This window comes from Epinephelus moara, chromosome 16, assembly GCF_006386435.1.
Source record: "Epinephelus moara isolate mb chromosome 16, YSFRI_EMoa_1.0, whole genome shotgun sequence".
Classification (NCBI taxonomy): domain Eukaryota; kingdom Metazoa; phylum Chordata; class Actinopteri; order Perciformes; family Serranidae; genus Epinephelus; species Epinephelus moara.
In genome coordinates, this window is record NC_065521.1 from 25,839,358 (window position 1) to 25,867,195 (window position 27,838).

General features: G+C 41.5%; 1 protein-coding gene across 1 annotated transcript; it reads left to right on the forward strand.

Annotated features, from left to right (window-relative positions):
* The first annotated feature begins 1,859 nt into the window (after window positions 1-1,859).
* Window positions 1,860-27,723, forward strand: LOC126402920 (RNA-binding motif, single-stranded-interacting protein 2-like). Its single transcript, XM_050065273.1, has 14 exons — window positions 1,860-2,018; window positions 10,678-10,874; window positions 14,383-14,441; window positions 16,590-16,681; window positions 18,836-18,993; window positions 20,932-21,011; window positions 21,142-21,251; window positions 21,357-21,403; window positions 21,496-21,589; window positions 21,808-21,858; window positions 22,004-22,114; window positions 23,418-23,498; window positions 23,589-23,679; window positions 25,100-27,723. The coding sequence occupies exons 1-13, from the start codon at window positions 1,947-1,949 to the stop codon at window positions 23,664-23,666; spliced, it is 1,230 nt and encodes a 409-aa protein (XP_049921230.1). The 5' UTR covers window positions 1,860-1,946; the 3' UTR covers window positions 23,667-23,679; window positions 25,100-27,723.
* The last annotated feature ends 115 nt before the right edge of the window (window positions 27,724-27,838 follow it).

The window sequence follows — 27,838 nt, forward strand, 5'->3', positions numbered from 1 at the left end:
AAGGTTTGCGGGTGGGTCTTCAGGTTCGTCAGGCTCACTTGCCATGTTGTCAAAATGCGAGAATGCGCTGCACAAAGTGAAAGCGGAGATTTACGGTCGGACTCGGTCCGTCACTCAATTATGTCCGTCGGGGAATTAGATATTTTAAATGGTTCGGCTCGCAAAAACGGAATTAAAATAAAATAAAATAATATCCTGCGCCCAATAATTCGGTACAGGGTCATGCCGAACCGAAAGTCGCGTACCGAACGGTTCGACACAAATACATGTACCGTTACGGCCCTAGTGAACAATAACAGAAACCATCAGGAAACATCTCTGCTAAAGAGCTTAATGGCTAAGAAAAAAAAAATCTTACCTCATAATAGCAAGTTTGTTTTGACCTCACTTCTTTAAAGGCGCAAAATGATTTAAGGGCGATTTATACTTGTGCAGCAGACCCTACGCCGTAGCCTACGCACATGGCTTATGCAGTTGTGAGCATTTATATTTGTGCGGTGGTTTATCTGTGTCACTCTGCAGTTAAACCTCCAAAACACTAGTCAGCAGCGGAGGTTTCTGTGAAGTGCTGTAAAGTTTAGTTGACTCAAAACACACATTGAACACACATTAAACATGGCTTAATAGAGACAATGTCAAACACAAGCACACAAATCAGCTTCACTATAACTCGCAGCATTCATAGCCAAAACATTTGTCCTTTGCTAGACAGATTTTCCCCACAAATACAACATGCTAATGTTTTTAGCACAAGCCTATGGCATTTTACATTGTATAAATTAGCCTAGCGGCTAGCAGATTTTCTCTACTCATATGAAGCCAGGGACAACAGCAGCATTTAACAAAGTTAACGTTACTAAATTTGACTCCATTACAACTCACAAGGTTCAACAACAAAACAACTGTCTTATACTAAACACATTTTCCAAACAAATATAAGATGCTAACGTTATTAGCACAAGCCTATGGCATTTAACACTGAATAAATTAGCCTAGCAACGAGCAGAGATTTCCTCTGCTCATATGAAGCCAGGATAAATCACACACAAGACTTAAAATGATATTTTGTGGAGGCTTAATTTCTTCACAGTTTATTGTTTCTTATCTGTGAAATTAAAGTAAATAAAAGCTTTGTTTCCACTGAGGGAAATGGTTTTCAGCTTACAAAAATAGACAGTAGGTCTGCATCACCGCAACGCATAGTTTCATTACAGCGTAGGGTATGGCGTAGGCTCTACGTTAATGCAGAGCCTACAGCATAAGTACAGCGTCGATTTGATGAAGGTGTGTGAGAGAGACTTAGACCAAGAGAGGAAGGGCAGGGGGCCCACATGGATCGTGCATAGGGCCCAGAATTTTGTGCTATACCCTTGATCATGACAATAATATGCCTGACTCGAACAAACATATGCTTTACTGCATTTCTTCACATAGTCCTAAACTCTACAGGGTTACTTCAATCAATCAATCAATCAATCAATCAATCAATCAATCAATTTTATTTATAAAGCCCAATATCACAAATCACAATTTGCCTCACAGGGCTTTACAGCATACGACATCCCTCTGTCCTTATGACCCTCGCAGCGGATAAGGAAAAACTCCCCCCAAAAAAAACCTTGCATGAGCGCTTGTAGGATTTAATAATTTTAGCAACATATCTGGGTATTTATCTCCTGTGTTATCATATAGAGGCTGAAGAGGAGGCTTGTGGGCATGAAACCCTGGGATAAAGTGTGATATTGCACATTAAGCATATAGCCGGTGTGGTGTGGTGTGGTGTAGTGTGTGTGTGTGTGTGTGTGTGTGTGTGTGTGGGGAGCACATTAGAGTGCTGTGAAGAGCAACTCCAATCACTACCGCTGTTCCTGGCTGAATTTCCCTGCTGGCTGACGTCAGCTGACTGCCTCGGCTCTCCGCTCCTCCGGACACAGCGCCGTGTAAAAATGCTGCTCTCTGTGCCGCCAAGGACAGGATTCAACCCGTACAACGGCTACACCGGCAAAAACATCAAGAAGGTAAATAACAACACTAATACCCTTTATTTGTGTCCTCTCTCTTCCTGTAACAGAGACTAATTTCTCGATGCGGTGTTGTTCCGAGCTCTTCAGTTAAAAGCTGCTCGGCTGTTTAAGCTGCAGTGTCCTTGAAAGTGGATCACAGGCGACGTTTAAACTCTCATACTTGCTGTTGCAACCTTTGCTGTCGGCTTTCTGATGTTGTTGCTACACTGTTACAAACTACCGCGGGCCCGTTACATTGTTGCCTGTAGATTACTACAACAGTTTGCTTTCGTTTTTTTCCCCCGACACGGTCGCTGTTCTCTTCCTATACCTAGCCTGCACTATGGAGAGCCGCTTATAAATGTGCTGTAGATGCGCGTTAGGCTGCGAACAAGCTAATAAAGGCTAATTACAGTCGACTTTATTTTGGATTCGTGAGGGTTGAATCAACTGCGTGATGTTTAGGTGATGTTTTCATTGAATTAACCACAAGTTAGCAAAGTTTTTTTTTCCTCTTTTACGCACCGATATGCCCCACCCCTTCAGTCCTGCTAATGATGACGGGTTTTGCATGGCACTATGGAAAAGAGGAAAGTTACAGAGCCCGTGCAATAATGTAGATGTAATATATGTGGCTGTGTGGGATGTGCTGTCATATAGCAGTGACAACAGAGCTGGAACAATATATATGGTCCCATATTGATTAGCTTGTCTTCCCATATGAATAATTCATGGAGCAAGATTGTTATCTATTTTCAGCCACCTTTTCTGTACAGACCATATAGATTTTTCAGGTTTTAAATTCTGCAACACGCAGAAATTACAGGATTTTACAGGGCTGCTTTCATAAACAGTGTAAATGAAATAGTCATGTCGAGGATTTGGAGCATTTTGAGTGTGAATTCTTGAAGAAATTGGTAAACTATTCATATTTCATGCCAAAATGCGTCGCAAGTGAAGTATGTCGATGGCTGACTCTCAACATTTCTTGAATAACGTGAGCACAGTGCTGAAATCAAATACCTCCCTCCTTCCCTATGTTATTCCCTTCCCTGCCTCTCGGCTGGCTGGAATTCAGATTGCTCAGATTAATGACCTGGAATTCCTGGAATCCTGGATTCAGACAATGTGCTCATTTCAAGAGGGGCTCTGCAAACTCAGACCTTTTCCTTGAAAGAAGACATGCACACACTTTTTTTAGAACACATTTCGTATTGTTAGAGCGCCAAAGTCACACAGAGGGAAGACTTGTAAATCCAGTGTCAAGTGGTAACCCCTGGTCTGTGTCTTTTACTGCGGGAAAAAGGGTGGAGAAAAGAAAAGGATTAAGAGACACCCCCCCCCTTTCCTCTGCTTTCGATTAACTCCCCCCCCCCCCCTCTTTTTTTTCCCTTTTTCCCCTGTGTGCTTCACATACCTTGATTTCTTGTCTGTCAGTGGTTCAGTTCACATGGAGAGGAGAGCCTGAACATTCCTCCTGACTGATGCATCCCTTGTCCTGACTTTCTGCTATCTTCAGGGTGCTCCATACCTGTTGAAAACAGACTCTTTTTAACTGTCACAGATTTTTTTCTGGTGCTTTTCAATGAAACTGGACCAAGTCAGAAGAAGGAGAGCAAGGAGAAGTCTCACATTTTAGCCACAGGACGACAAGGATTATTATTACTTTTTTATTTGGTTCTTTCTACCTAACACGCTGCAGGAATATCATATAAAGAGATTTAGTCTGTTACACTATGATCTTTTCCACGGTGCCTTTTAAAGCGTCTTTAGCCAAGCAGGTAGGACTCCACATTTTTGGATATTACGCTCTCATTTAAAATATAATAAGTCATACATTCGTAAGCATGTACTTGTTGCACACCATGAATAATAACTGTTTTGGCAACACAGAGATTCTGACTTTGACAGTTTACTTGTGCATAATTGAAATGCTACTGTATGGCGATGGAAAGTACCATCATGTTGATAATGATAAGCAAAATATGTTTTATTTTGGAACTAATTCAAATAATTTATGCGTTTTACACTTTCCAAAATGAATAAAATTACTTTTGCTAGGGTTTTGTAGCCAACTATATGCTTGATTAAATTAAAGAACAAAAGGTGCACAAAAGGTTTGTGTTGCCGGAGAGATGTAGCTTTCAAGCATCGGACAATTAGACTCATATCTCTGCTATTACTACAGAGTTAAAGGCACACATCCTGCTTCACTTGGCACTTATTGTTCTCTCACGGATGAAAAAGTCCTTGAGTCACCTGCGCTCCCTACAGGTATCACCTCTGCTCCCTCCAACTGTAATCACCTCATCAGTCTTCAGCTGCTGCCGTGAGCACACTCCCTTTCTCTGCATCACGCTGTTGGCCATTTAGAGTACTTATGCTTCAAGCACAACCATAATATTAAGACAAAGAGGTGATTTATCTTACTGCAACTATAACTGCATACTGTGTGATCGTGATTGGGATGTAAGGAAGACTGTATATTTTTCCAGCTTCTCTGGACACAGAGTAGTAGTAGTAGAGTTGCTGGAAGCAACTGAGCATCAATTTTTCATAGGCAGGATAGGATTAATTTGTTATTACACACTTTAAAAACGCCTCTTTTTTAATCAATTTATCATGCCAATAGTAAATGGTATATGCTGCATGTGTACAGGAGGATTTCCTGTATTTATCTATTCCCACAGAGCTGTGATGCCTCCAGGAATGTAGCTCAATTTTACGATGACAGCTTGAACTCTAATCCTAAACCAAGACATGTCCCCCACAACCCCTGTCCACTTCAAGGAGAGAAACACAAACATTTGTGTACTGCAGAGGAATGTAAAGAATGCTCAGAGATGACACTGTGATGCATGTAAGAAACAGTGCAAATAGTTTACATAGGCAGCTGAGGACTGAAGAGTAACAAGAAGGAAGGAAATCAGTAACAGGCTTAGAGGTCAGGTTTTGGACACAGGCTAACTGAGACGATATGCAACCTCACAAGCTAGGAAAAAATGTGAATTGAGATCCCAAATCATGCACGTTTGAGTCTCTTATCATATTTTGAAGCCTTTCCTTTCTAACTGTGTTTGTGTTCTTCTGAATGCATATTCGCCTGTGTTTGTCATTACCTTACATGGGTGGCAAAACACCTGGAGCTGGGGCAGATGGGGGAGTAGGTGTGGATCTGACTCACTGCCATCTTTTTCTCAGAAGGAGCCTAGCAGAGCGGCCTTAATGAGACACTACCTTCTGACTTGAGAGCACATGAGAGGGATTAGTGTTTTGCGCTAACAAGCTCAGATCCTAATTAGACAGGCCTCACTAGCCAGGCTTGGGCCCGGACTCGGTCTCCCATCAGATCCTATCTCCCCAGGCCTCTGCAGGTGCATCCCTCCTGATAGTCTGTGCGGGCTGCCTACAGTGAAGGCAAGGGAAAGCACAGGAAGAGGCTGTGATTGTGGAAAAACAAACAGCGCACTATTGATGCTCAAGTAGAGAGGGAGATTAGAGAAGAGGGCCGAGATGAATGGGCTCTGTGAGTCACTGTGATTTTCTCAGCTTGACTGAAAAGACAGGGAGTAAGTTATGAAGGCTGATTCCTAGACAGTTTGGAAAACATAAGGCAGCTGGGTTGCGTGGATACAATGAAGCTTGCAAAGGAATCACTGTTGTTCCTACTCATGTCAATAGAGTCTGAGAGGATGTAGCTAAGTAATAAGAGATATCAGAGTGCACATTTGTCCTGTATTTGGGGTTTCGCAGTCAGGTAAAATGGCTTTTTATCAGAGAATATTGCATTCATGTATTACACATGCATTTTCATACATGCTTAGAATGTATCTTTAATACTATGTCAGTTTCCCTAGTTATCCTATCTGTAGACCAGGCTGTACATCAAACATCAGCTGGCTACAGATCTATGTTTGATATTCCTCTAGTCTATGTGAAGGGAACACAATGAAATTGCCTCTACAGTTATCAGATACACAGTTTAAGTTTTACAAACATGACAGAAAATTGTTTGACTTGATAATTATTTTCCTTCAACAATAAGATGAAACCATGTAAAAGTTGTATTAATTCCACGTCTGAAAGGGGCATAAAGTTTAACTTAATACTTAATGTTGAACATAGTTTTGAAAAGTGTCAGAAACGTAAACTAACGTTAGAGGAGTGGGAAAACATTTAATAAGTGCATCTAATGTAACGTTAACGTTATAAACAACAACAGCTAACGTTAGCTACCTTCAATCAGCAGCAGAACATTCAGCTAGCTAGCTAACTAGCTGTTAGCTATCCTGTTCCTTCGACACCAGCATTTTAAAGCTTGGAGAAACACCGTGTTTGTGCGCTTATATTATATTGCTCGACGCAAAAATAACGTACTAACGAACGTTGACATGTACCTAGTTTAATACAGCTCTGTCCCGTTTCCCTTCTACCGATATTAGGCGCTGTTGTTGAACTTCTGCGTTGACAGACGTTACTAATAAAAGTACCGTTAGTAGTGTGCATTCAAGTGCTCCTTGGATGGTCCGTTTTTCCGAGTTTTAACACCACAAGGAAGCTTGAGTTGAGAGGTCGCTCTTCTGACCAAGTTGTGTTCATGAGCTCTTCAGTCGTAATGATGAAACAATATGGACGCTACAAAGATGTGTTGTATTTTAAATCTCAGAGCGTTTAACGTGCCAGTGGGGATTCATGTTGATACCCATATGTTGAAACAGTTAGAAGCTTAATATAAATAATGGTCACAACCTTATATCATATTACACATTACATGTGTGCAAAAATTAATTTGTAATATGTGAATTAACAAAAAGTTTTTAACGTCAACCAAATATTTTGTGTCATCCACCATGTTCCTGTGTTATTGAGTGCCCTAGGGATGACATTTTTCTCTAGACCGGAAGTTAGCAGAAGTTAGCATCATAATCGCTCCCTTGTCAAAAAAAACCCCTACAGAATTTTCCGTTAGATTTTGAATAACTGCCAAAAATATAAGATCTGTGGCAAACAAATATTTATATTCACAAATTAACACCATTTTCATGATTATTGAAGCCTAAATGCAATCGCCAGAAGTAAAAAGCTAACGTCACCAAACACACACCACAAGACTGTAAAGCCGTATTTGGCACAGCTAGGTGTGGCTTTAGTCTCATTAAGCCACTTGCCTGCAACTGCTTTTTAAGACATGTAGAAACTTCAGCTTTCTCGAGTGGGGTATTTACTGACGTATTTTATGTTGTAGAACAAAACCTGGACATCCCTTAAGCTTGTGTTAACCGCAGACCTTATTTCAGGCATCTCACCAAAAACCCACTCAAAAAATGTATTGACTTTTAGATGAGGAAACCAGGAGTGGTCAAATGCTAACGTTTTTTTTTTATAGCTTTTGGAACTCATTTCTGGGGCACTTTGTTTGAGGTCAACTTCGTAAATCTGCATTCACATGGAATCAGGGAGACGGTAGATGGCAAACCAAATATCATTTTAGTGGACGAGAGCAAGACGGTGAAATTAAGCGAGGTTGTCAGAGAATACCGGCAAGGGTAATAGTAGAAGGCATTGTGGCTCAAAGTTAAAATATTTAACTTTTTGCCATCCTCTGGACAGAACACACAGCCAGATGTTACTACGTAACTCCTTCACTCCACGTGAAAACAGTAATATGATTTGATATATTTAATTTCTATTCTTTGTAAACAATATGGCATTTGCTGTCACACCATAGTGTCGTGCATGTTTTGTGTTACAGTCCTGCCTTTCTGTTGGACTCTTCGTTTTTTTTTCTCGTGCCATCTAGACAGTGTTGTTCGTCTGCCTTAATCCGTCTGAACGCAGCATAAGTCCTGTACCAAAATTTTTGCTGACTTTCCCAGTTGTTCTGACTTGAGGGGGCATTCATGTGAATTTTCCCAGCGGAGAACTAATTTTTCAGATTATTCCAACACCACATGAATGCAGGGTAAGAGCTCTGTTAGTATATTGGTTGTAATATGTTGGCAGGGACACGAAGACTGATTTGAACTTTTTCCCCCCCTACATTTTCAGATCATGTTACAACATCCAAACCAAATCTGAATCCAATTTAATTTTGTAATGTGCACATATTAGACTGTGCATTAAAACATTAATGTGTCTGTGTTTCTGGAATTCAACCTGCACTAGCTGGTGAGAAACAGATCCACCGCAGAGAGAAATAGAGGTGTCATAATTAGCTTGATTCTAGCAGTCTTCTGACAACTCCCTCTCTGTTAATAAGCTGGTGGTCCAGCGCTGACCTTGTGGTGTCCAACAAGCCATCCCATTGTTCCCCGGGGCCGAGCCTGCTGACCCTAACTAATCAAACAGTTCCTCCTCCACCAGCAGCGGGAGGGAGGCAACACCAAGGCCAAACTTAGCTGGCATTTTATTCCCATACCAATTTAGATTTGTTTATTCCAAACCATGGTTCCCAGTATTAATTGTTTTTTTTAAATGCAAGCATTGAAAACAGCCATCACATAAAAATATTATGCATTCGCACACATCTGCACACACATTTAAGATTCCCTATCATTGCCTTATATGTGGGCATGCTTATGCTGATGAATATATTGCACAACCCATAACATGCTCACTGCATGCATGTGTTGATGTGAGCCAAGTCTGTGCATACTGCTCTCATGCTTAGACACACAGTACATGAGCAGTGTGCAGTGGCATACTGAACTAACAGGTCATAAAATCAGCTCAGCTTAGGTACAAGCACATAGCCCAGGGGATATAATTGCTAACATTACATTCATCTGAGAGGTTGTGGCAAAGAAATGTGGCATTCATGCTTAGTTTAGGAGTATATTTACTTAAAAGGACAGTTTATCCCAATCTGAAACAAAACATTGAGTGGTATCTGGCCGCAGATAGTTTAGGCTTTGAGTATTTCGCTACAACCCCAAGACAGTTGTGGGGAATGGAATTTGGTTTTTTTGCTGCTCAGAGTACTGAGAAATTAAATCTGAAAAGCCAATATAATTTTTTCTTGCCCAGAAACAATGTCCTGGTTACTGTGGATAATCCGCAGATCTCCCTGTGAACAGTGTTGATTGGAAGTGTTTCAAAAACTCCCAATGAAAACTCTCTTGCAGGAGTGTGGAGCTCAGCCACGTTAATTCCAACCAGATTTCATGTTATACGCTTTGGTTTTACGTTTAAATGGGCTCGGTTGCCACCACAAGTTAGGCAAAGCATAGTTCCCATGAATGCTACAGAGTTTTACAGTTTACATTTCTGCCAAAAGTAGCATTTCTCTCAAGTTCTGCACCGTTCAAAAGTAGGTCAGTTTGATAGGCACACTTCAAGATAAAACAATAAGGTAAGGTCTCAACATTCAAACCAACATTTCTCAGTGATAATCAGTGATTCATGTGTGTTAGCTATACAGATACAGTGGTCAAGCAATGATTCAGTGTCCCAGCCTTCACTAAGGCATGTAAAATACATGTACGTGCAAAATGACATTATTGGAAAAGGTAAGGTCAGCATCGCTACAGAACAGTTTTAAAGTTCTTGCAAACAAAGAAATATTATCTGAAATATGAGCCTTAAAATCCTCAATAACATTAGAACAGGGTATATAATTGTCTTAAGGATTTATTTGTCAACAGCTAGTCTGTTTAGACAGTGTTTCTCAAGTGGGCATATTTCAAAGGGGACATTATTGACAAAAAAAGTATGAGAACTACTGTATTAAGGTATTGATTCATACAACATTAAAGACTGGATCTTACCTAGCGTATCAAAATATTGCAGCCCTCCTCCATTTTTGCACAGACTGATGGGAACATTGACTCATAGGGCCGCCATTCATTTATCTTCTGCCCAAGCAAGGTGCACTGTCGAGGCTAAAATGCTGCTGGCTGCTTGTAGAGGATTTTGATTTATTTTAACAGTAAATGTTTGAAGTTTGTAGGGGGCGGGGGATGGGGATGGGGATGGGGCTGTAGTATATTGTCTACACAAGTGTACACATTACACCCATATGCAAAGATAGTCCCTGTGTGTCTGACCTTTTAATATGAATATGTGTCTGTTTGTGGTACATGATGTAATCTCACGTGTTATTTCTCACTTTTCCCTTTGAATTGCATTGTATTTTTTACTTACATTTTCCACTAGTGTTGTCACAATACTGGCAATTCTAACTTCGATGCAATACCCTGAAACATATAGACATTTGATACCATTTTCAAGGGCACACAATTTAACATTTTTGTTAAAAGAGAACAAGGCTATAATATGACAAGGATGACATTTCTTGGCTAGTAGCAGAGAATAACAGAATGACTGAGTGAACATTAGCAATAAGCGAGAGCGGGAAAACCCAGCTGTTAGCGGGATATCAATACTGTGGAAAATGAATAATGAAACGTCTCAAATATACATATGTATTGATAAATCGATATTTTTGTCAACACTATTTTCCATCTCATCTCACTGCAACCAGTTACTGTGTCTCATGTTCTGGCAAACTGTGTCTTTAATTGACTTTCTCCTCACACATCTGTAGTTTTAGCAAGTCACTTAGCAGACCAGCTGCTCTTGCTTCATATCGAGTCTGCTACTGCATCACTATATACATTTAATTTCATGCACCTAACCATCCCAAATCTAACTGTGCCTTCTGTTTGTTTCACAGCAGACGTATGTGTCCCCCTCCAACCATCAGATGGCTCCTCCAAGCCCCAACAACAACAGCAATAGCAACAACAGCACCACCTCCATCAGCAACGGCAGCAGCAGCAGTGGGGGAGAGCAGCTGAGCAAGACCAACCTGTACATCCGTGGCCTCCACCCGGGAACCACAGACCAGGATCTGGTCAAACTCTGTCAGCCGTAAGTCACCTAAAAAAAAAAAAAATCACTCCTACTGCTACACATACACTGCGTAAATCTCTCTCAGGCTGCCCCGCTGCACACAGGTTAGAGTTGCAGAGTGGATGACGACAACAGAGTGATGGATGCATGGATGGATAGGCGATGGCTGGCTGGCTGAATGCATCAAGGATTGCATGACTTTCTTACACGTGAAATGCGCATTAATGCTTGAGCACACCTTAGCAGGTATTTCTGGAGTGAAGAAGAGGGCCACGTTTTCATCCAAATGTTTTTAAAGCCCATCGTTTAGTGGCCTTGTGGAAAAACCAACAATCATCCTGGCGGCAAACTGAGTCCTTTCACTTTGGCAAAGCCGAGTGCAGACTTTCCGACAACTAGGTACAGAATGTTTAGTCTCCCTCTCTCACGCTAATTCTCTCTGTATGTCTCCTCTTACTCCTCCTTAGACTTTTGACCTACATGAGTTATTGCTCCTCTGTGCTTTAGTCTCGTAGATTACCGTCAAAGAGTATGATGACATTGAGGCTACGCTATCCTTATTCAAAGTCATATTCTGCACTATAAATACCACACTGCGTTGCTCATCAGCGTGAGTGCGAGTCTTTGAAAACTTTGTTGTGGGCAGCGTGTAGTCTGACATCAAACAACAGCATCATCCAATCCATCTGATATGTTTGTTAGGCCTTCAGTGGAAGACATCAAAACAAGTAGGGCTGGGATGAATGGTCTGGGTTCACTTAATTGAATTCTGGAGCCTGGTGATGAGGACCAGAAGAACAGAGGAGAGGAGTGAGAGAAATGGAGGGAAAAAGGGGGCTAGAGAGATTGAGTAAGGGAGAGAGAGGGAGAGAGGGGAGAGGAGAGGCCTGCTATTTTACAGCTGTCTGGAAGATATGGCTCACATGAGGCTGCCCAACCCTACAGGAAACGGCGAGCCCAGGGGAAAGGGAAAGACAAACAAGGGCAATGGCATGAAGGGGGTGGATGGAGAGAATCAGAGGGGGAGGAGTGAATGGAGTTCAGGGTTTGTGTGTCAGGTGGTGTTCTGTGGGGGTAGTTCTCATATTTCTGCTTTTACAGAGCAGATAAAATCACTGCATGAAATTTGCCTTTTAGCAGAGCACATTAAGGCCGATGTAATTCTCAGTTAAACTAGACTGTGAGAGGATTCTGTATCCAATAATTGTTAATAGGGGAAATGCTTGTAGATTAGGATGTAAAACAGTCAGAGGACAAGTCACGGAGGGAATTTGACTTAGTTAACTCCAGTTTGAACAGCAAATGTGTGCATAGTATCAGGGCACAACACTCCCAGAGCTCTCCTCCCCCACACCAAGAGTTGTTGTATGCATGCTCTGAGATGTACTGTGTAGGGAGTGAAGGATGAGAGGATGGGATGGGGGTTGGTTCTCCATCTCCGGCCCCTGCAGTTGTCTCTCTCTCTGGGTGCCTCGCTGCCGCTCTGGCTCTCGCCCTGGTCCGTTTCTGGTGGTTGACCATGGATGGACATCGGGGCTGGACTACACTGTGCTCTCTCACACATGGCTGCGTCTCCAGCCCCTCTTTTCGCTCTGCATCATGTAGCCCAAGACCTCTGAGCGCAATTTAGTAAACGGGTATCTCAACTGTGTAAGCAGGGGAGTGCAGCAAGCAGAGCTCACAGCTTAAATGCGACTCATAATGTGAAGTCAGGGACTGGTGGGATTGCTGTGCGCCCACAGTAATGATGCTTGTTGAAATATAGGAGGACAGTGTTGGCGTATCCATCCAGTCCAGTTGGTGGCATCTTATGGCCTGGAATCAGAAATGCACCATGAAATGGTACTGGGTGGATTCAGTTTGCAGAGAATGTGTGTAGCGTTTTATGTCTGTCCGTGATGCCTTGAATGTCAAGGAAAAAAATATTAATAGAGAATTTAGAGCATATTTCAAAGTGTTTTATGTAGAGTATGAACACAGATAATACCTAAGAATGAAGATTAACAGGAAATCAGACACACAGGGGTGTAAAGAGCAGGCGCCCTCCATCAGAGGACAGACTCTTGTAAGTAAATCAGATTGCTGTTTCGGAAAGATGTCTGAGTTCAAAAAAGAGTTCACATAGAATTAAAAACAGTGTCAGTTGCTATACAAACCCATCTCTGTCATGGTTTTCCTTCTTTTTTTTTGTAAAATAGTATTAATCTAAAACAAACACCACATCAATTAAAAATATATTTTTAAAAACTCTAAAAAAACGTTTGAGTTGAATTAATAATTTATTTTTCTTTGGTAATTTTGTCACACAAATAAGCAATAATGATTGCTGGATAATATGTATGTTGATGTTTTCCAGTGTCAAGTCTCCATTTGATCATATGACGAGACAATATGATATACAGTAGCTAGTTTAGACACAAAGTCTGTGGGGACTGAGAAGTTTATCACATCCACAAGCCGGGCGAACAGTCTCTGCAGAAAAATACTCCACCAAACACTTCTGTTGGGTCATAAATTATGATTGAGAGGGATTATTTCTGTCTGAGTTTATACATTTTTAGGAAAATCCTGCACAGTGTGCCTTTAAGCCACCTTGGTGACGGAATAAAGATTTACAGATTTCTTTTTTTTCCTAAAGGGAAAGTAATCCTAAATTAAGAAACAATTTCATTTTCTATTTGGAGTAATCCAACAGATTAACTGTCAGATTACAATTTTAACAGGTCATCGCATAAGCCTTGCTCATGGAGAATATTTTGAAAGTGACTCTTTGAGCCCAGACGAGACGGGTAGCGGTGCTGTCAGTGTGGCTGGATGAAAGCATTGTGGGAGGCACTAAGACCCAGCGGAGGGCAGAGCGCTGCCTCAAGAGAAGCTGGTTAGTAGAATGAGAGTATGGCTAGGAGCCAGCATTGGACAGGACAGCCAAGGAGAGGCATATCAGATTACACTGCATGCACATGCCTGGAGAGATGGGAACCGATAAGACACTCTGCCGCACAGAAGCATTTGCCCGAGCCAGGCACTATCCTATGCATCTGCAGTGTCTATAGCCAGCCAGCTGGATAGATAATACAGGATTTTTGTATTGATAGTGCATTGTGAAGCATCCTGAAAATGCAAAAGAGACATTTATTTTTACCATGTTGTCATGTTGGATACCCCTCGAGTTACGATCCCTATCGACATCTCTGTGAGAGCAGGGATGAATAAGATATGGGGAATCTATAGTTTCTGTAGCATGCAGATACCCAAGGGATATTAGTCTTATTTCATTTAATCTATGTCCCACCCCTCTGTAAAGATTTCCCTTTGCACATCATTTATTATCAGATGGTGTAATTGTATTCAGTGTCACTGTGCTGAATCTGTCAGGTGAATTATAATTCAGTCATCATTGAGCACGATCCCTTAGGGTGTTTTGAGTTTAGAGAGAAACCATGGTGCCTCAGCAATGTTGCAATGCTAATATTGAATGTAAACATTGTTTTCCAGCCTAACCCCTCAACGTCATTGTTTTTATCAGGTATGGGAAAATCGTGTCCACCAAGGCCATCCTGGACAAGACCACCAACAAGTGCAAAGGTGAGGCATGAAGGCATCAGCTGGTTGAAACTGCTGAGAGACAAACAGAGATGGCAAAGCAAACTCAAAAGTGTTTAATTGTTTGACATTTGTGTTGAATTTTACATGAGATTAATTGGGAAAAGTTCCTGTTGTATGAAAACTAAAATTACAGACAGGCTGTTTGTAACTTCACCTTAAAGTCTGGATAGGTCTGTGAGACAGGTATCATTTTGTTTGACTGTAAGAAGTTGAATCATTTCAGTTGTTCGTCCATGCTTAAACTAATTTTGCTATGACAATTGGATAAGCCAAAAGCTGTTGGTAAATTGACCTTTGTCAACGTAAATCATGTTGTACTTTGTTCAGGTGCTATTGTTATATTATAATTAGGGCTGCAACTAAGGAATATGTTAATTATCAATTAATCTGTTGATAATTTTCTTGATTAACTGATCAGTCATTTGGTCTAGAAAAAGTCATAACATCATGAAAAATGACCATCACAAGTTCAGTATCTTGTTTTTTTTTTTTGTCTGACTGGCAGCTCAAAAGACAAATTTGTTAGGTTTACTATCAAAGAAGACTAAGAAAACCAAATACTTTTCACAGCTAAGAAGCTGGAACTAACTCTCTGGGTTGGAGAGAGTTGCTGCCTCAAGTGAGGGAGTTCAAATATCTCAGGGTCTTGTTCACGAGTGAGGGTAGAATGGAGCGTGAGATGGATCGGGGGTTTGATGTGGCCTCTGCAGTAATGCAGGCGCTTTCGATTTACTGGCCCATCTACGTCCCAACGCTCACCTATGGTCATCAGCTCTGGTTAGTGACTGAAAGAATGAGATCGCGGATACAAGCGGCCAAAATGAGTTTCCTCCGTGGGATGGCTGGGCTCAGCTCTGAGGAGCTAGGACATCTGGAGGAAGCTCGGAGTAGAGCCGCTGCTCCTTCGCGTCAAAATGGGTCAGTTGAGGTAGTTCGGGCATCTGTTCAGGATGCCTCCTGGGCGCCTCGCGCTGGAGGTGATTCAGGCACGTCCCACTGGTAGGAGGCCCCGGGGCAGACCCAAAACACATTGGAGGGATTACATATGTCATGTAGCCTGGGAACACCTTGGGGTCCCCCAGGGGGAGCTGGAAAGCGTTGCCAGGGAGAGGGATGTAAGGGGTGCTTTGCTCGGCCTGCTGCCCCCCCAACCCGGCCCCAGATAAGCAGATGAAAATGGATGGATACATTTTTGTTAACATGTTACTCGCCTGTTCGAGTCCCCCGTCCGGACCAAAATATGGAGCGTGGACTGGTGGCTGGAGAGGTGCCAGTTCACCTCCTGGGCACTGCTGAGGTGCCCTTGAGCAAGGCACCGAACCCCCCAACCGCTCAGAGCGCCCCACCAAGGGCAGCCCCCTCACTCTGACATCTCTCCACTTTGTGCATGTATAGGTCCTGTTTGTGCATGTGTGTGTCTTTCGGACCTGTGTGTAATTGACAAGCAAGAGTGAAAACATTGAATTTCCCCTCAGGGGGATTAATAAAGTAAATAAACTAAACTAAACTAACTAAACTAAACTATTTAAAACGCATTGCACATTTCAGGTGCACTACTCGCCAGTGTGTGAGACTGTTTATGCAGAAGTGTTGTAAGCAGTAACGTTTTGCAAAAAAAGGGTTTGGCAAGTACTGAGCATACAACCGAATAAGTGAGACTTGGATTATACTGCACAAACTGTGTGAGAGTTTGCAAACTGATGTATTGATATAGATTTGCTGTTGTTAAGTCGTACCCCTATTATCCCAAATTATAAAGAATATTCACCTTTTTTGGATCCTTCGTTCATCATGGAGGCATGCGAGAAAAATATTTTCTTCCCAAAGTAACACAGGGTTAGTTATTAATAAACATATTATCATTTTGGAGTGAAGCATTCCTTTAAGATTCACATTATGTACCAAACAGCAGTTCATTGCGTGGTTAATATGGAGAGTGTTGTATAACTCTACATCTGTCCTCCATGGAGCAGCACAGTCTAAACAGAACTGTCTCCTCAGATTCAAACATTACTAATAAGAGTGCTTCATGAGCTCAAATGACATGCCTGTGTCCATAGAGTCCTGCGGTATGCATATCTCATTGTCATAACTTGTACGTCTTGCTGTATGTCTCGGTCCCCGCAGGCTATGGCTTTGTTGACTTTGACAGCCCGGCCTCGGCTCAGAAGGCAGTGACAGCGCTGAAGGCGGGTGGAGTGCAGGCTCAGATGGCCAAGGTAAGAGCCTCACTTGAGACGTCAATATTTGGTGGGTTTGTTTCTCAGTACTTGGTGTCAGCTTAAACCAAACTGTTGGTCAGAGTCAAATTCTCGGCGCATGAAAAAAAAAACCCTCTCGGGCATTTTGACAGTGACTCAGCAAAAAGTAAAAAGGATGAATTATTAATTACAAATTAAATGCTGAATTATTGACCTTGCAGCAGAAAGGTTGCTCCTCGGCCTTATCTGCGTCTTATAAAAGTGTCTTTTTAAAGCTGTTGCAAGCTCTTTCTCTATCTTGCTCTCTCCCCATGTTTTTTTGTTGCTATATGAGCCTCGGTTCAGGAATATAAGCCAATTAAGCCTCAGCTTGTGTGTGCGCGCGTGCATGTGTGTTTGCTGGGCGGTGCACTGGGTGTATGCTTAAATCAGGGTATTTATGGGGTTTAATGCACTGTAGTATAGCTGCGTGCACAAACAAGAGCGCGTGGATGCACACAGGTACACATGTGTACACGTGTACATGATGTGTATGTGTGTTGGTGACGGTGTTGAGGGAGCGTGTCCCAGGCCTGCTCTCTGAGCTCCCTGTACAAAGGACCTGTCTGTTCTCCCTGGTGGCATCTGACTCAGTGTCTGAGCAGCTCCCCAGTCAGCAGGGCCCTGTGCCCAGCCACCCGCCCTGTCAACACACACGCACACACACACTTGACAATCACACACGCACTTTACCAGCCTTGCCTCAACCGGATTATGACACACACACTCACAAAGCCACGCACACACACACACACCACCAACACCCTGGGAAAGCTGATCTCTCGTTAAGCTGGATCACTGACATTCATACGGCTCCTTGCTCATAGAATAACTTGATTTCACTCACCCCTTCACTCCGGGTTTACAACGAGGCTTATGTTTGCGTCAGAATTCTCTCTGACTCATTCTGACTCATTCGCGGTTGAAATCCGCAGCAGGTTCTTCTCTGCTCGCTCTCATGGGTTCACATCTCAAGTTCGCACTGCTGTGGGTGGAGGAGGAAGAGGAGGGGGAGGAGGGAGGTGAAGGAGAAATCACCTTCACCACAGGTCGCAGCGATTACACATGCATTATTCATGGGTTGGAAATTAATTCACACTGCATTTACAGGTTTTTAATCACATCTGCACTCTGAGATAATGAATATGCATAATGGTTAGAGGGTGATACAGATTGGTTATTTTACAAGATGCTGCTGGTCAAATAAATCAGCTCGAGCAGGAGGCAAAGAGAAGAAAAAAGCCTACAACGTAGTTCGAAAGCATAAAATGAAACTGTGGCACTTGAGGAGTTTTCTAATAATTTCAAATTCAGATTGGGAAAAGCTGCATAATTTGTCTGATTTATGCAAGCCAACAGAGCCGGCCTCTGTGCCTGCATTCAAGGTCGGGATTACCACATGAATATAACTGCTTGAATGCAAGCGACATATTATTACCATGACCCAGGAAACAGAATGGTAATGTTTGCCTTGTGGGGAGGGTGATAGCACAATGCCTTAGATGTTCTTCAGATCATTTCCAAAGGCCTTTGTCCAAAATGTCTCTGCTGTGATACTCCACTGAGCAAGAGCACGTAATCATTTCAGATCATCCATGGATGGAGGAGAGCCATTAGAAATGTAATTATGCTTTGATATCACATTACCTGGATCCTGCGCTTTCATCCTCCTAAGAGGCTAGTCACACACAATGGGCCTGTCTTCTACCCTTTTTGGTAATAACGTATGGGTGATGGAGTATGAGAGAGGAGCGTGGAGAAGAAAAGGAGCGAGTTGGATGTATAAAAGTTGAAGAGACAGACATAGAGAGCCAGAATGAGAGAGAGGTTCAGCCAGAACACTATCTCCACCATCTCTGGATATCTCTTTTCTCCTCAGACCTCATCCATGCAGCTCACGCCAAAATGAAATCCGCCTTCAACTTCAAACTCTGTACCCTTTCTCTCAGGCTATTTTTTAACTGTCTGATGACCTGCAGCTGTCTCCCTTCCAAATATCAAACACCTCAAACACTGCCTAATAAAAGGTTAAATAAATTCTCTCATAGGTTGTGGCTCCTGACATCATGACACAGTTGTGATTCTGCCCCACATCATCGTTCATTAATCCTTTCGTGGTTTCTCTCCGTCCAGCAACAGGAGCAGGACCCCACCAACTTATACATCTCCAACCTGCCGATGTCCATGGACGAGCAGGAGCTGGAGAACATGCTGAAGCCCTTCAGCCAGGCCATTTCCACTCGCATCCTCCGTGACGCCAACGGAACCAGCCGAGGAGTGGGCTTTGCCAGGTATAAGCTTGTACTCTAAACAAAAATGGTGATAAAAAAGTACCCAAAAGCAGATATTTGGCTCGTAATCATAGGGAAACCTGTTTCGGTGCTGTATGGCTCCATCTTTTAAACGTGCCATACAGAGCCTTTGTCAGTTGGGGCTATATAGAACCATTAGAGGTGCTGTATAGCACCATATTATTTCTAAATGTTAAGCCTTGGGCCCTTGAATGACACCAGATGATATCATGGACATCTTGCACAATGTCCCCCAACTACTCCATGATGTGCTGGTCAAACACAGGCGCACATTCAGTGCAAGATTCCTCCGAGATGCACCACCGCCACAGGAAGTCATTCCTGCCTGTGGCCATTAAACTTTTCAACTCGTCCCAAAGAGTGTCAGACACTCTGAGCCAATAGACCAGCCCTCGGACTTAATACATCTGTCAGCAGTTATAATTCCATAGTTTATTTATTATATTTTTAACTGTGCAATAGTGACCTAACAGTACAATAACTCAGTACACTAACTGTGCAATAATTCAACTGCCGCAATATTCTTTTCAGTATCTAATTTAGTGGTTCCCAATGGATCCAGCTATGGGGTCCAAATTTCTCCTTAGTCATTAGTCCACACAGTTTAATATATTCAGTGTCATACTTGTGTGTGGCCATGTTGTTGACCTAGTTAGCTGTCTCTGTTAAGTAACTGTCCATTATTCACTTACGCTACAGCAGAAAACTGCACTTCAAAATAAAAACTCTGTGCTGGAAATTCATTGTACGTCAAAATAAAGTGTGTTTTTACAAACTCCACACATTTGCGAGTCACTCGCGGTCTATTCAGAGTGGTCCCGTGGACTACTGTTCCAATTTATTATTATCAACACTACTCTTGAATGTATATTCAACACACGATGCACATATGGTACATCTTTTTTTGTTTCTGTTTCTATTTCTATATCTTGTGTTGTGCATTTTAGGATGATACACATATTTTTATATTTCTAAAACTTTACATAAATGTAAATACTTATATATAAATACTTATTATTTCTACCTTATTATAATATATTATGCTATACATCAGAGTAACAGTAGCGGACCACATTTTCCCCTGGGGAATCATTAAAGTAATTTTGATTCTGATTCTGATGAGTCAATATGCTTCTAAATAACACTTTTACTTAGTTCATGAATAATTATTAACAATATCTCACAAAATGTTGCCTTTAAAGATTCAGAATGCTGTTCTAAATGCTAACTAAGAAACACATTACATAACCTTTTCAAACCTTGAATATTTCTGTGCACATGGGGGCAAAAAGGTTAAGAGCCACTGATTTAATATGTTACCCTTTGGAATTACACTGTTTGCAGGTTATTTTAATGTAGTGTTTTGATCCTTTTCCAGAAAACTAACCTAAACTGAGCTGACAAACCAGTTGAGAATCTCGCAAGAACAATACAGAGGCTTTAAAGGTTCTTTACTGGGTCCTCAGTTTAGTTTAGTTTGTCTTACTGGGGAAAGAACCATTAGAGAACCTCTGAAAAACTGCACAGGGGCCTGAATGTTCTCTACTGATTTTTCAGCTTAGTTAAGTTTAGTATACTTGGGGAAAAATAACAGTAGACAACCTCTTAAGAACCATACAGGGGCTTGAACATTACTTTGTACCTCATAGCACCTCAACCCACGCTGCAGAGCCGCTGAGGAACCAACATTTTTACTGTTTATTTAGTCACACGTATTAGGACAGCTGGTTAAGTTGATTAGTGATGGTGTGCTATGAAGAAAATATCCAGCTGCATGTTTCAGTATAACTCATGGTGAGTGAGCCCTCTGGTGGCCGATGCAGGAAATGTTAACACACACGGTGATAGCCTTGTAAATTGCTACTGTTAATCACTGTGATTGTTTGTAATTAACACTTACCTTTTCCTTGTCTGTAGGATGGAGTCAACAGAGAAATGTGAAGCCATCATCCAACATTTCAATGGAAAATATATCAAGACTCCACCTGGAGTACCAGGTGAGGTGTCTTTGAGGTTAAAATGTTGTCTCTTAAAAAAAAATCTGTTGAAGAATATAACCCAAATCATAAAATGACATATTTTTTTATGTATAAATTCATATAACGTAACATTTTCTTACTGCTCCAGTGCCACCAGAGCCACTGTTGTGTAAATTTGCTGACGGAGGCCAGAAGAAGCGTCAGAGCCAAGGAAAATATCTGCAGAACGGCCGGCCCTGGACGAGAGATGGGGAGACTGTGAGTTTATTTCTTACGTCAATGACATCTGTGAGAATGCTTTATTATATAACATTGCTTGTGTTCAGCCTCATAATGACACAGCTCTTTGTTTCATTTCTCCAGGGAGGAATGACCCTCACCTACGACCCCACCACAGCCTTACAGAACGGGTCAGTGCCACACTCAAACAAATCCCTTGTAAACCCACAGGGAGTGCGATCATGTTGTGGTGACTAATAGCTCTATGTGTCTCTTTCTGTAGGTTCTACTCCTCCCCCTACAGCATCGCCCCAAACCGGATGATGGGGCCGACCTCCCTCTCCCCGTACATGCATTCACCTGTGTCCACCTACCAGGTAGTTTCAGACCCTCAGAGCTGCGTGGTCTAAATTGTGAAAGACTGGAGTTTGCTGCTGTCACATACCGATAAAGTCTGAAACATTAGTTGTCAAAAAATGCTTTAAATCTAAAAACAATACAGCTAAATATATGAGGGTTTGCTTGTCTGTTTTCTGAGTTATTCAAACCTTTTACGTAATATTCTGCTACACATTTGTCTTCCTTGTTCCTGCAGGTCCACAACCCATCATGGCTACATCACCAGTCATACATCATGCCGCCCACAGTAAGTATCTTTAGGCCTTCCTTCTTGTTTGTGTTGCAGCAGAAGCCTTTTAATATTCTGCTGCCTTCACATTCTGTCCGTCTGACTAACAGTCTCTTTGTTTTAATGGCAACCGCTAACACTGCTGTATGCCTTCTTTTTATAGGGAGCAGTCCTGACGCCAGGAATGGACCACACCATGTCCATCCAGCCGACCTCCATGATGGGGCCCCTGACACAGCAGCTCAGCCACCTCTCCATGGGCAGCAGCGGCACAGTCAGTACAGAGCAGAATGTTCAGCATTCAGCTATCATTAATGTTTAGCAGTTAAAGATGCATAGGGTCTGTGATTGTGATATACTGTACAAGAAGATAGTTAGTGCAAACCAGCATGATAAGATCAGATGGGATGTTCTTCTTGAGTTGCAGCTCCCCTTTGTACACTGAACAAAAATATAAATGCAACACTCCTGTTTTTCATGAGGTGAAATAAAGATCCAACACTTTTTCTGTGCACACAAAACGCTTATACTTCCAAATTGTGCGCACATGTGCACACGATTTGTTGAAATCCGTGTCAGTGAGCACTTTTCCTTTGCCGAGATAATCCATCCTCCTGACAGGTGTGGCATATCAGGATGCTGATTTAACAGCATGGTTATTACACAGCTGTGCCTTGGGCTGGTCACAATAAAAGGCTACTATAACATGTGCAGGTTTTTCTTGAAAAAGACATTTATTAGGGACTACGAACTATAAATTTCCCATGACTGAAGCTAAGGATATGCATGTTTTTGGTCACATGGGATTCGTCAGTGAAAAGATCACTTCTCCAGAATGCCAGACGACTTTGAAGATGAGCAGTTCCCCACTCAGGTTGCTTACGATGATGGACTGCAGTCAGGTTAAGACCCTGCTGAGGATGACGAGCATGCAGATGAGCTTCACTGAGACGTGTTCTGATGGTTTGTGCAGAAAGTCTTTCATTGTGCAATCCAACTGTTGCATCAGCTGTCCCAGATGGCTAGTCTCAGACGATCTTGCAGATGACGAAGCTGGAGGTGGAGGTCCTGGACGGGCGTGGTTACACTTGGTCTGCGGTTGAGAGGCTGGTTGGATGTGCTGCCAAATTCACAGAAATGGCGTAGACAGTTTATGATGGAGAAATGAACATTCCTGTAGTCAGCATGTCAATGGCACGCTCCCCCAAAACTTGCGACCTCTGTGGCACGTGTTTTGTGATAAAAACTGCACATTTTACAGTGGCCTTTTATTGTGACATCCCAAAACACAGTTGTGGAGTAATGTAAAGGATAGTGTGTGCTCACAAACATATGTGACCAAAATTTGAGAGAAATGTATCAGTTGAGAACATGAAAAAAGTCATAGCTCTTTAATTTCAACTTGTGAAAATGGAAGCATTAACAAAAGTGTTTATATTTTTGTTCAGTGTCTTTTAGGCTGATAAAAACGGATGTAATTTGACATAAATCTTGTCTAGAGCAGCTTACTTGAAAGTGGTTTAATTGCCGATGTAGCTGTTATGTCTAATGAACTTCTCATCTCCACTCTCCTGCAGTATATGCCTGCAAACACTTCTATGCAGGGGACCTACATTCCCCAGTACACCCAAGTGCCTGCCACCAACATGTCAGTTGAGGTAGCGACCTCTGTTTTCTCTCACTACAACATTTAAATTGTTACGTGAAACAGTCACTCATGGATTTAATCTTTGCTTTCTCCCTCGCAGGAAAGTGCCGTCCAACAACCTGTTGCCATAGAGACACCCACAGAACACACAACCTACACCTACCAGCATAACAAGTGAAGAGTTCGCAGAGGTGGGTTTTGATCATTTCCAGTGTCTCTGTGTTTGTCTCTGTACATGCCCACATCTTAAAGAACACTTCACCCCACCAAATGAGCATTTGTGTAACATTTACTCATCCAGTGTTACATCAAATGTGCATCTGCTGAACGAAGAATCCAAAAACAGAACCTTTTTCATGAATTCAAATCAAAGGCAACCCCGTTTAACAAGGGCAAAACTATATCAAAACATCTGTTTACAAACTCTCAGACAACTCGAGCAGCATAATCCAAGTCTCATTTATCCAGTCGTAGGCTCAGTACTTCCCAAACAGTCAGCCCTCTCTAGTGGAGAAAGTGAAACTTATCTATGCTCTCTTCAAACCAAACTCCATTGACAAAAACAGTGATTTTACCTCACTGAACACAAGAGCTGCTGGTCTGGTGCTGCTGGTCTACAGCTGCCTCAATCAGTTAGTTTGTGTTATTGTGTGACTTTGGTAACTCCAAACTAACCCTTTAAAACACTTAAGTCACACAATAACACAAACAACCTAACTGACTGAGGCAGCGTTAGATCAGGGAGGTAAAATCTCTGTTTTTGTCAACAGAGTTTGGCTTTGAAGAGAGCATAGATAAGTTTCCCTTTTAGTTCAGATTTCTGTCAGATAGGGATGTATGTTTTTCAAGTACTGAGCATACGACTGGATGAACTAGACTTAGATTATACTGCATGAGTTGTGTGAGAGTTCTTCAACAAATGTGTTGTTATAATGTTGCTGTTGTTAAATGCAGTCCCCTATGACTTCAATTCATCTAGAATTTTTCGTGGGGGCATGTGAGAAAAAGTTTTCCTCACAAATTCAATGTAACACAGGGTGCGTAACTGATATCCTCCTAACACCCAAACTTTTGTTTGTTATGCATTTTTAATTCCTCCTAGCTATTTGGGATCAGTAGGACCCAATAAGTATAAAAAACTAAACATTAGCAGTGATTATTGAGTCCAAATGTCCTCAAACAAGACGATAATAAAGTTCAACGTCTTCATACGAGTCCTTCCAAATTAACAGTGTCTTAGCTTGTTACTGTTGCTAGAATTGTCCACTTTTGTGTCAGGATCGGCCGCAGACTGAAAGATGGCTGCCACCTTGTTTTTACATGGATTAGTGTATTGTGCTTTTACTACCACTAGATGGCACAAAAAGTGTCCATGAACAAGGACAACAGGTCTAAGTTAAGTAGAATGAAGTATGAGGTCAAGTAAACCTGAAATGTGATGTCCTCATATGAGGATACAGAGTCTCAGGAGGACATACAAATGGTCATTTGGGGGATGAAGTATTCTCTAAATCCAAAAATATTTTTTGTCTGCTATGTCGTTACTGCAAAAGGAGACAGTGCAGCTGTAGCTCCTGTGTCTAATTGGCTGGTCTTGTCACCTTGTGTCAGATCTTCCTCTGGAGCCGGAGTGACTCTCAAGGGGCCCCAAGTGCTGACAGTCGGCACAGCGACTCCTCACGTAAGGCACCAGACACTCGGGAGGAACACGGACTGTTACACAGAAAGGACACAATAAAAAAAAAAAAAGATATTTTCTACAAACTCATATTTTAAAACAAACTCTTTTACTCCAAACATGCAAGGCTGGAGGCTAACAGGCAACGGGAAATGGAAGAACAGAACAAGGAGCTTCTATTTTGATAACAGTCACACACACACTACACATGTTTAAAAGATTTTTTTGAACGTTATTCATCTTCTTTTCTAAAACTACTCTGGGGAGCTAGAACGAAACCAGGAAAAGAACATTTCAGCACCACATTTTATTTTGAGTCATATTTTGTTTTGACCTTTTTTTCTTGTAAGATATGCTGATTTGACTTCACTTTTTTTGTCTGATACTTTCAGGCTTTGAACCTGCCTTTTTGTACATAATTCTTTGTTTTGGTGTGTTTCTAGCTTCATGTGTCCTACTTTGATTGATCGGTGCAAATATTTGAAAGCTTAAAAAAAAAGAAAGAAGTCATTCAAAAAGCTGATGACTCATGTTTCAGACAGATATGGTGCTGACTTGGATTAGCGTCTCTCTAAGTGGCAGCAAGTTTATCAGGTATGAAACCTTACCTGAGGTGGTATCGCTTCTTTTTGGCACTTGACTCTCGAGTAATTTATAGTTCCAACAATCTCGACAAAGCTTCAGACAATCAGACGATCACAAAGAAGAGAAAATTTAGGGATGATTTCAAAGAGAAGACGTCTTTAAAAAAGAGCTAAATAGATTAAAAGCATTCCAGAGATTATTATCAGAAGGTTTTAAATATTGGTTTGTGTCGAGCTGCTCCACTTGATGAACTCCAAAGTTTCTTAACAGGGATCACATCTCACACAGAGCTGCCTGTAAATAAGAGATTTAAATTTATTTAGGCTTTCTTTTGATTTCCTTTGATCAGTGTAGTAATGCTTCAGTTATTTTAATAACAATATTATACCAAATTGTCTGAACACAGCAACGTATGAATTGCTGTTTTCAGTTTTGTCCCTTTTAATTAAAAGGTAAGCTGAATCTGCATTACATCCCAAAAAATGTATTTTCTGAAGCAAGATGTTGTTATTAGAGTATGAAGTTCTTATTACACAGACATGGAGATCAACTGGTAAAGCGTGGCTCTGTCCTGTTATATCCTCAGAAAACACTATCAAGGTTTATTATGGATGATCACGGCCAGTACTGAGATGCTTAATACTGGCCATCGTTGTGTGTTTGCATCTACTTCTGCATTTCTGTTTTTCACCCTCATGGGTTTTTTTTTTTTTTTTTACATTTCTTATTTAAAAGTTTTTTTTTAAATTCAGTTTTAATACTTTTAAGATTGATCCTATTTTTCAAAGAAGTTTTGTTTTTTATTTTTGATAGTGTGTTGTGTGCTTCAGATAGCGAGAAATAGATGTTTTTAACTTCTTCTTTTTTTTAAAATAGTGATTTGTTTGTATGTTTGCATACTTCACTCGGTCTGGTTTCAGTGTTGATGTCAAAAAACTTTAAAGGGGAACACCACCTACTGTAAGAATTCAAACATGTTTTTTCCATGGCCTAGGAAAGTTCAATTAATATTTGTGAACATGAGCTGCTTTCTCTCAAAGCCAGAAACCAGAGAAGTAAGTTTCAAACTTGTGATGTCATCAAGTAAGTCTGCAGCTGCTCCATAGACAATGGCTGATTTTTATATCCAAATGAGCCTTATTCTATTGTAAGAAATGTTCCCATATAGACGAAAACCCTGTGACGTCGCAGTAAAAACAATCACTTCCAAAAAGGGAACTGGCACTTGATTAAAATTGCAGATATATAAAATTGGCAAACTTGTGTATTTCTTTTGTCATTTTCAGCTGTAACTAACATTTAAAGATGTATAGTCAAACACAGTGGTCTGACCTATCTGATGTTTCTGCTCCACTTATTTTATGTGCTGTGTATCTTTGCTAGCATCTTTGATAAACCAAATCTGCCAGCACAGAAGATACAAATGTACTGCTGTAGACAGGGGACGCAGCGAAACGTATTTTTGCCACCTAAGAAAAATCAGTATATTACAGGTTGTTTTTAATGGAGCCTGGTGGGTTTGCAATAATGGCCTCGGGTACCTGTCAAAAAAGGATATCTGACGGCAAGGTAAAGTGGGGAAAATATTATACACTTAATTTTAGGTAGATAAAAACTAAGCAGGTGAGTATTGTGCTGTTTCATATAATGTACGTGACACGGAGATTTTCTACCTGAAAGTTATTGTAAACATTGTGATTAACATCTTTCCTAATTCATTGTCTATGGACATGCTCCAGACTTTATACTTGATGACATCAAAAATTTGAGTTTTGGATTTAGGAGAGAGTTCATATTTACTAATATTTTTGGACTGTTTTAACCCAGGGTGGCACTGTGGTGCTGCACTGTCGCCTCACAGCAAGAGGGTTCCTGGTTCAATCCCAGGAGGGAGCCCTTCTGTGCAGAGTAGGCATGTTCTCCCTGTGTCAGTGTGGGTTTTCTCTGGGTACTCCGGCTTCCTCCCACAGTCCAAAGATCCGGCTTCCTCCCACAGTCCAAAGACATGCAGGTTAATTGGTGACTCTTAATTGGCCGTAGGTGTTAATGTGAGTGTGAATGGTTGTCTGTCTCTATGTGTCAGCCCT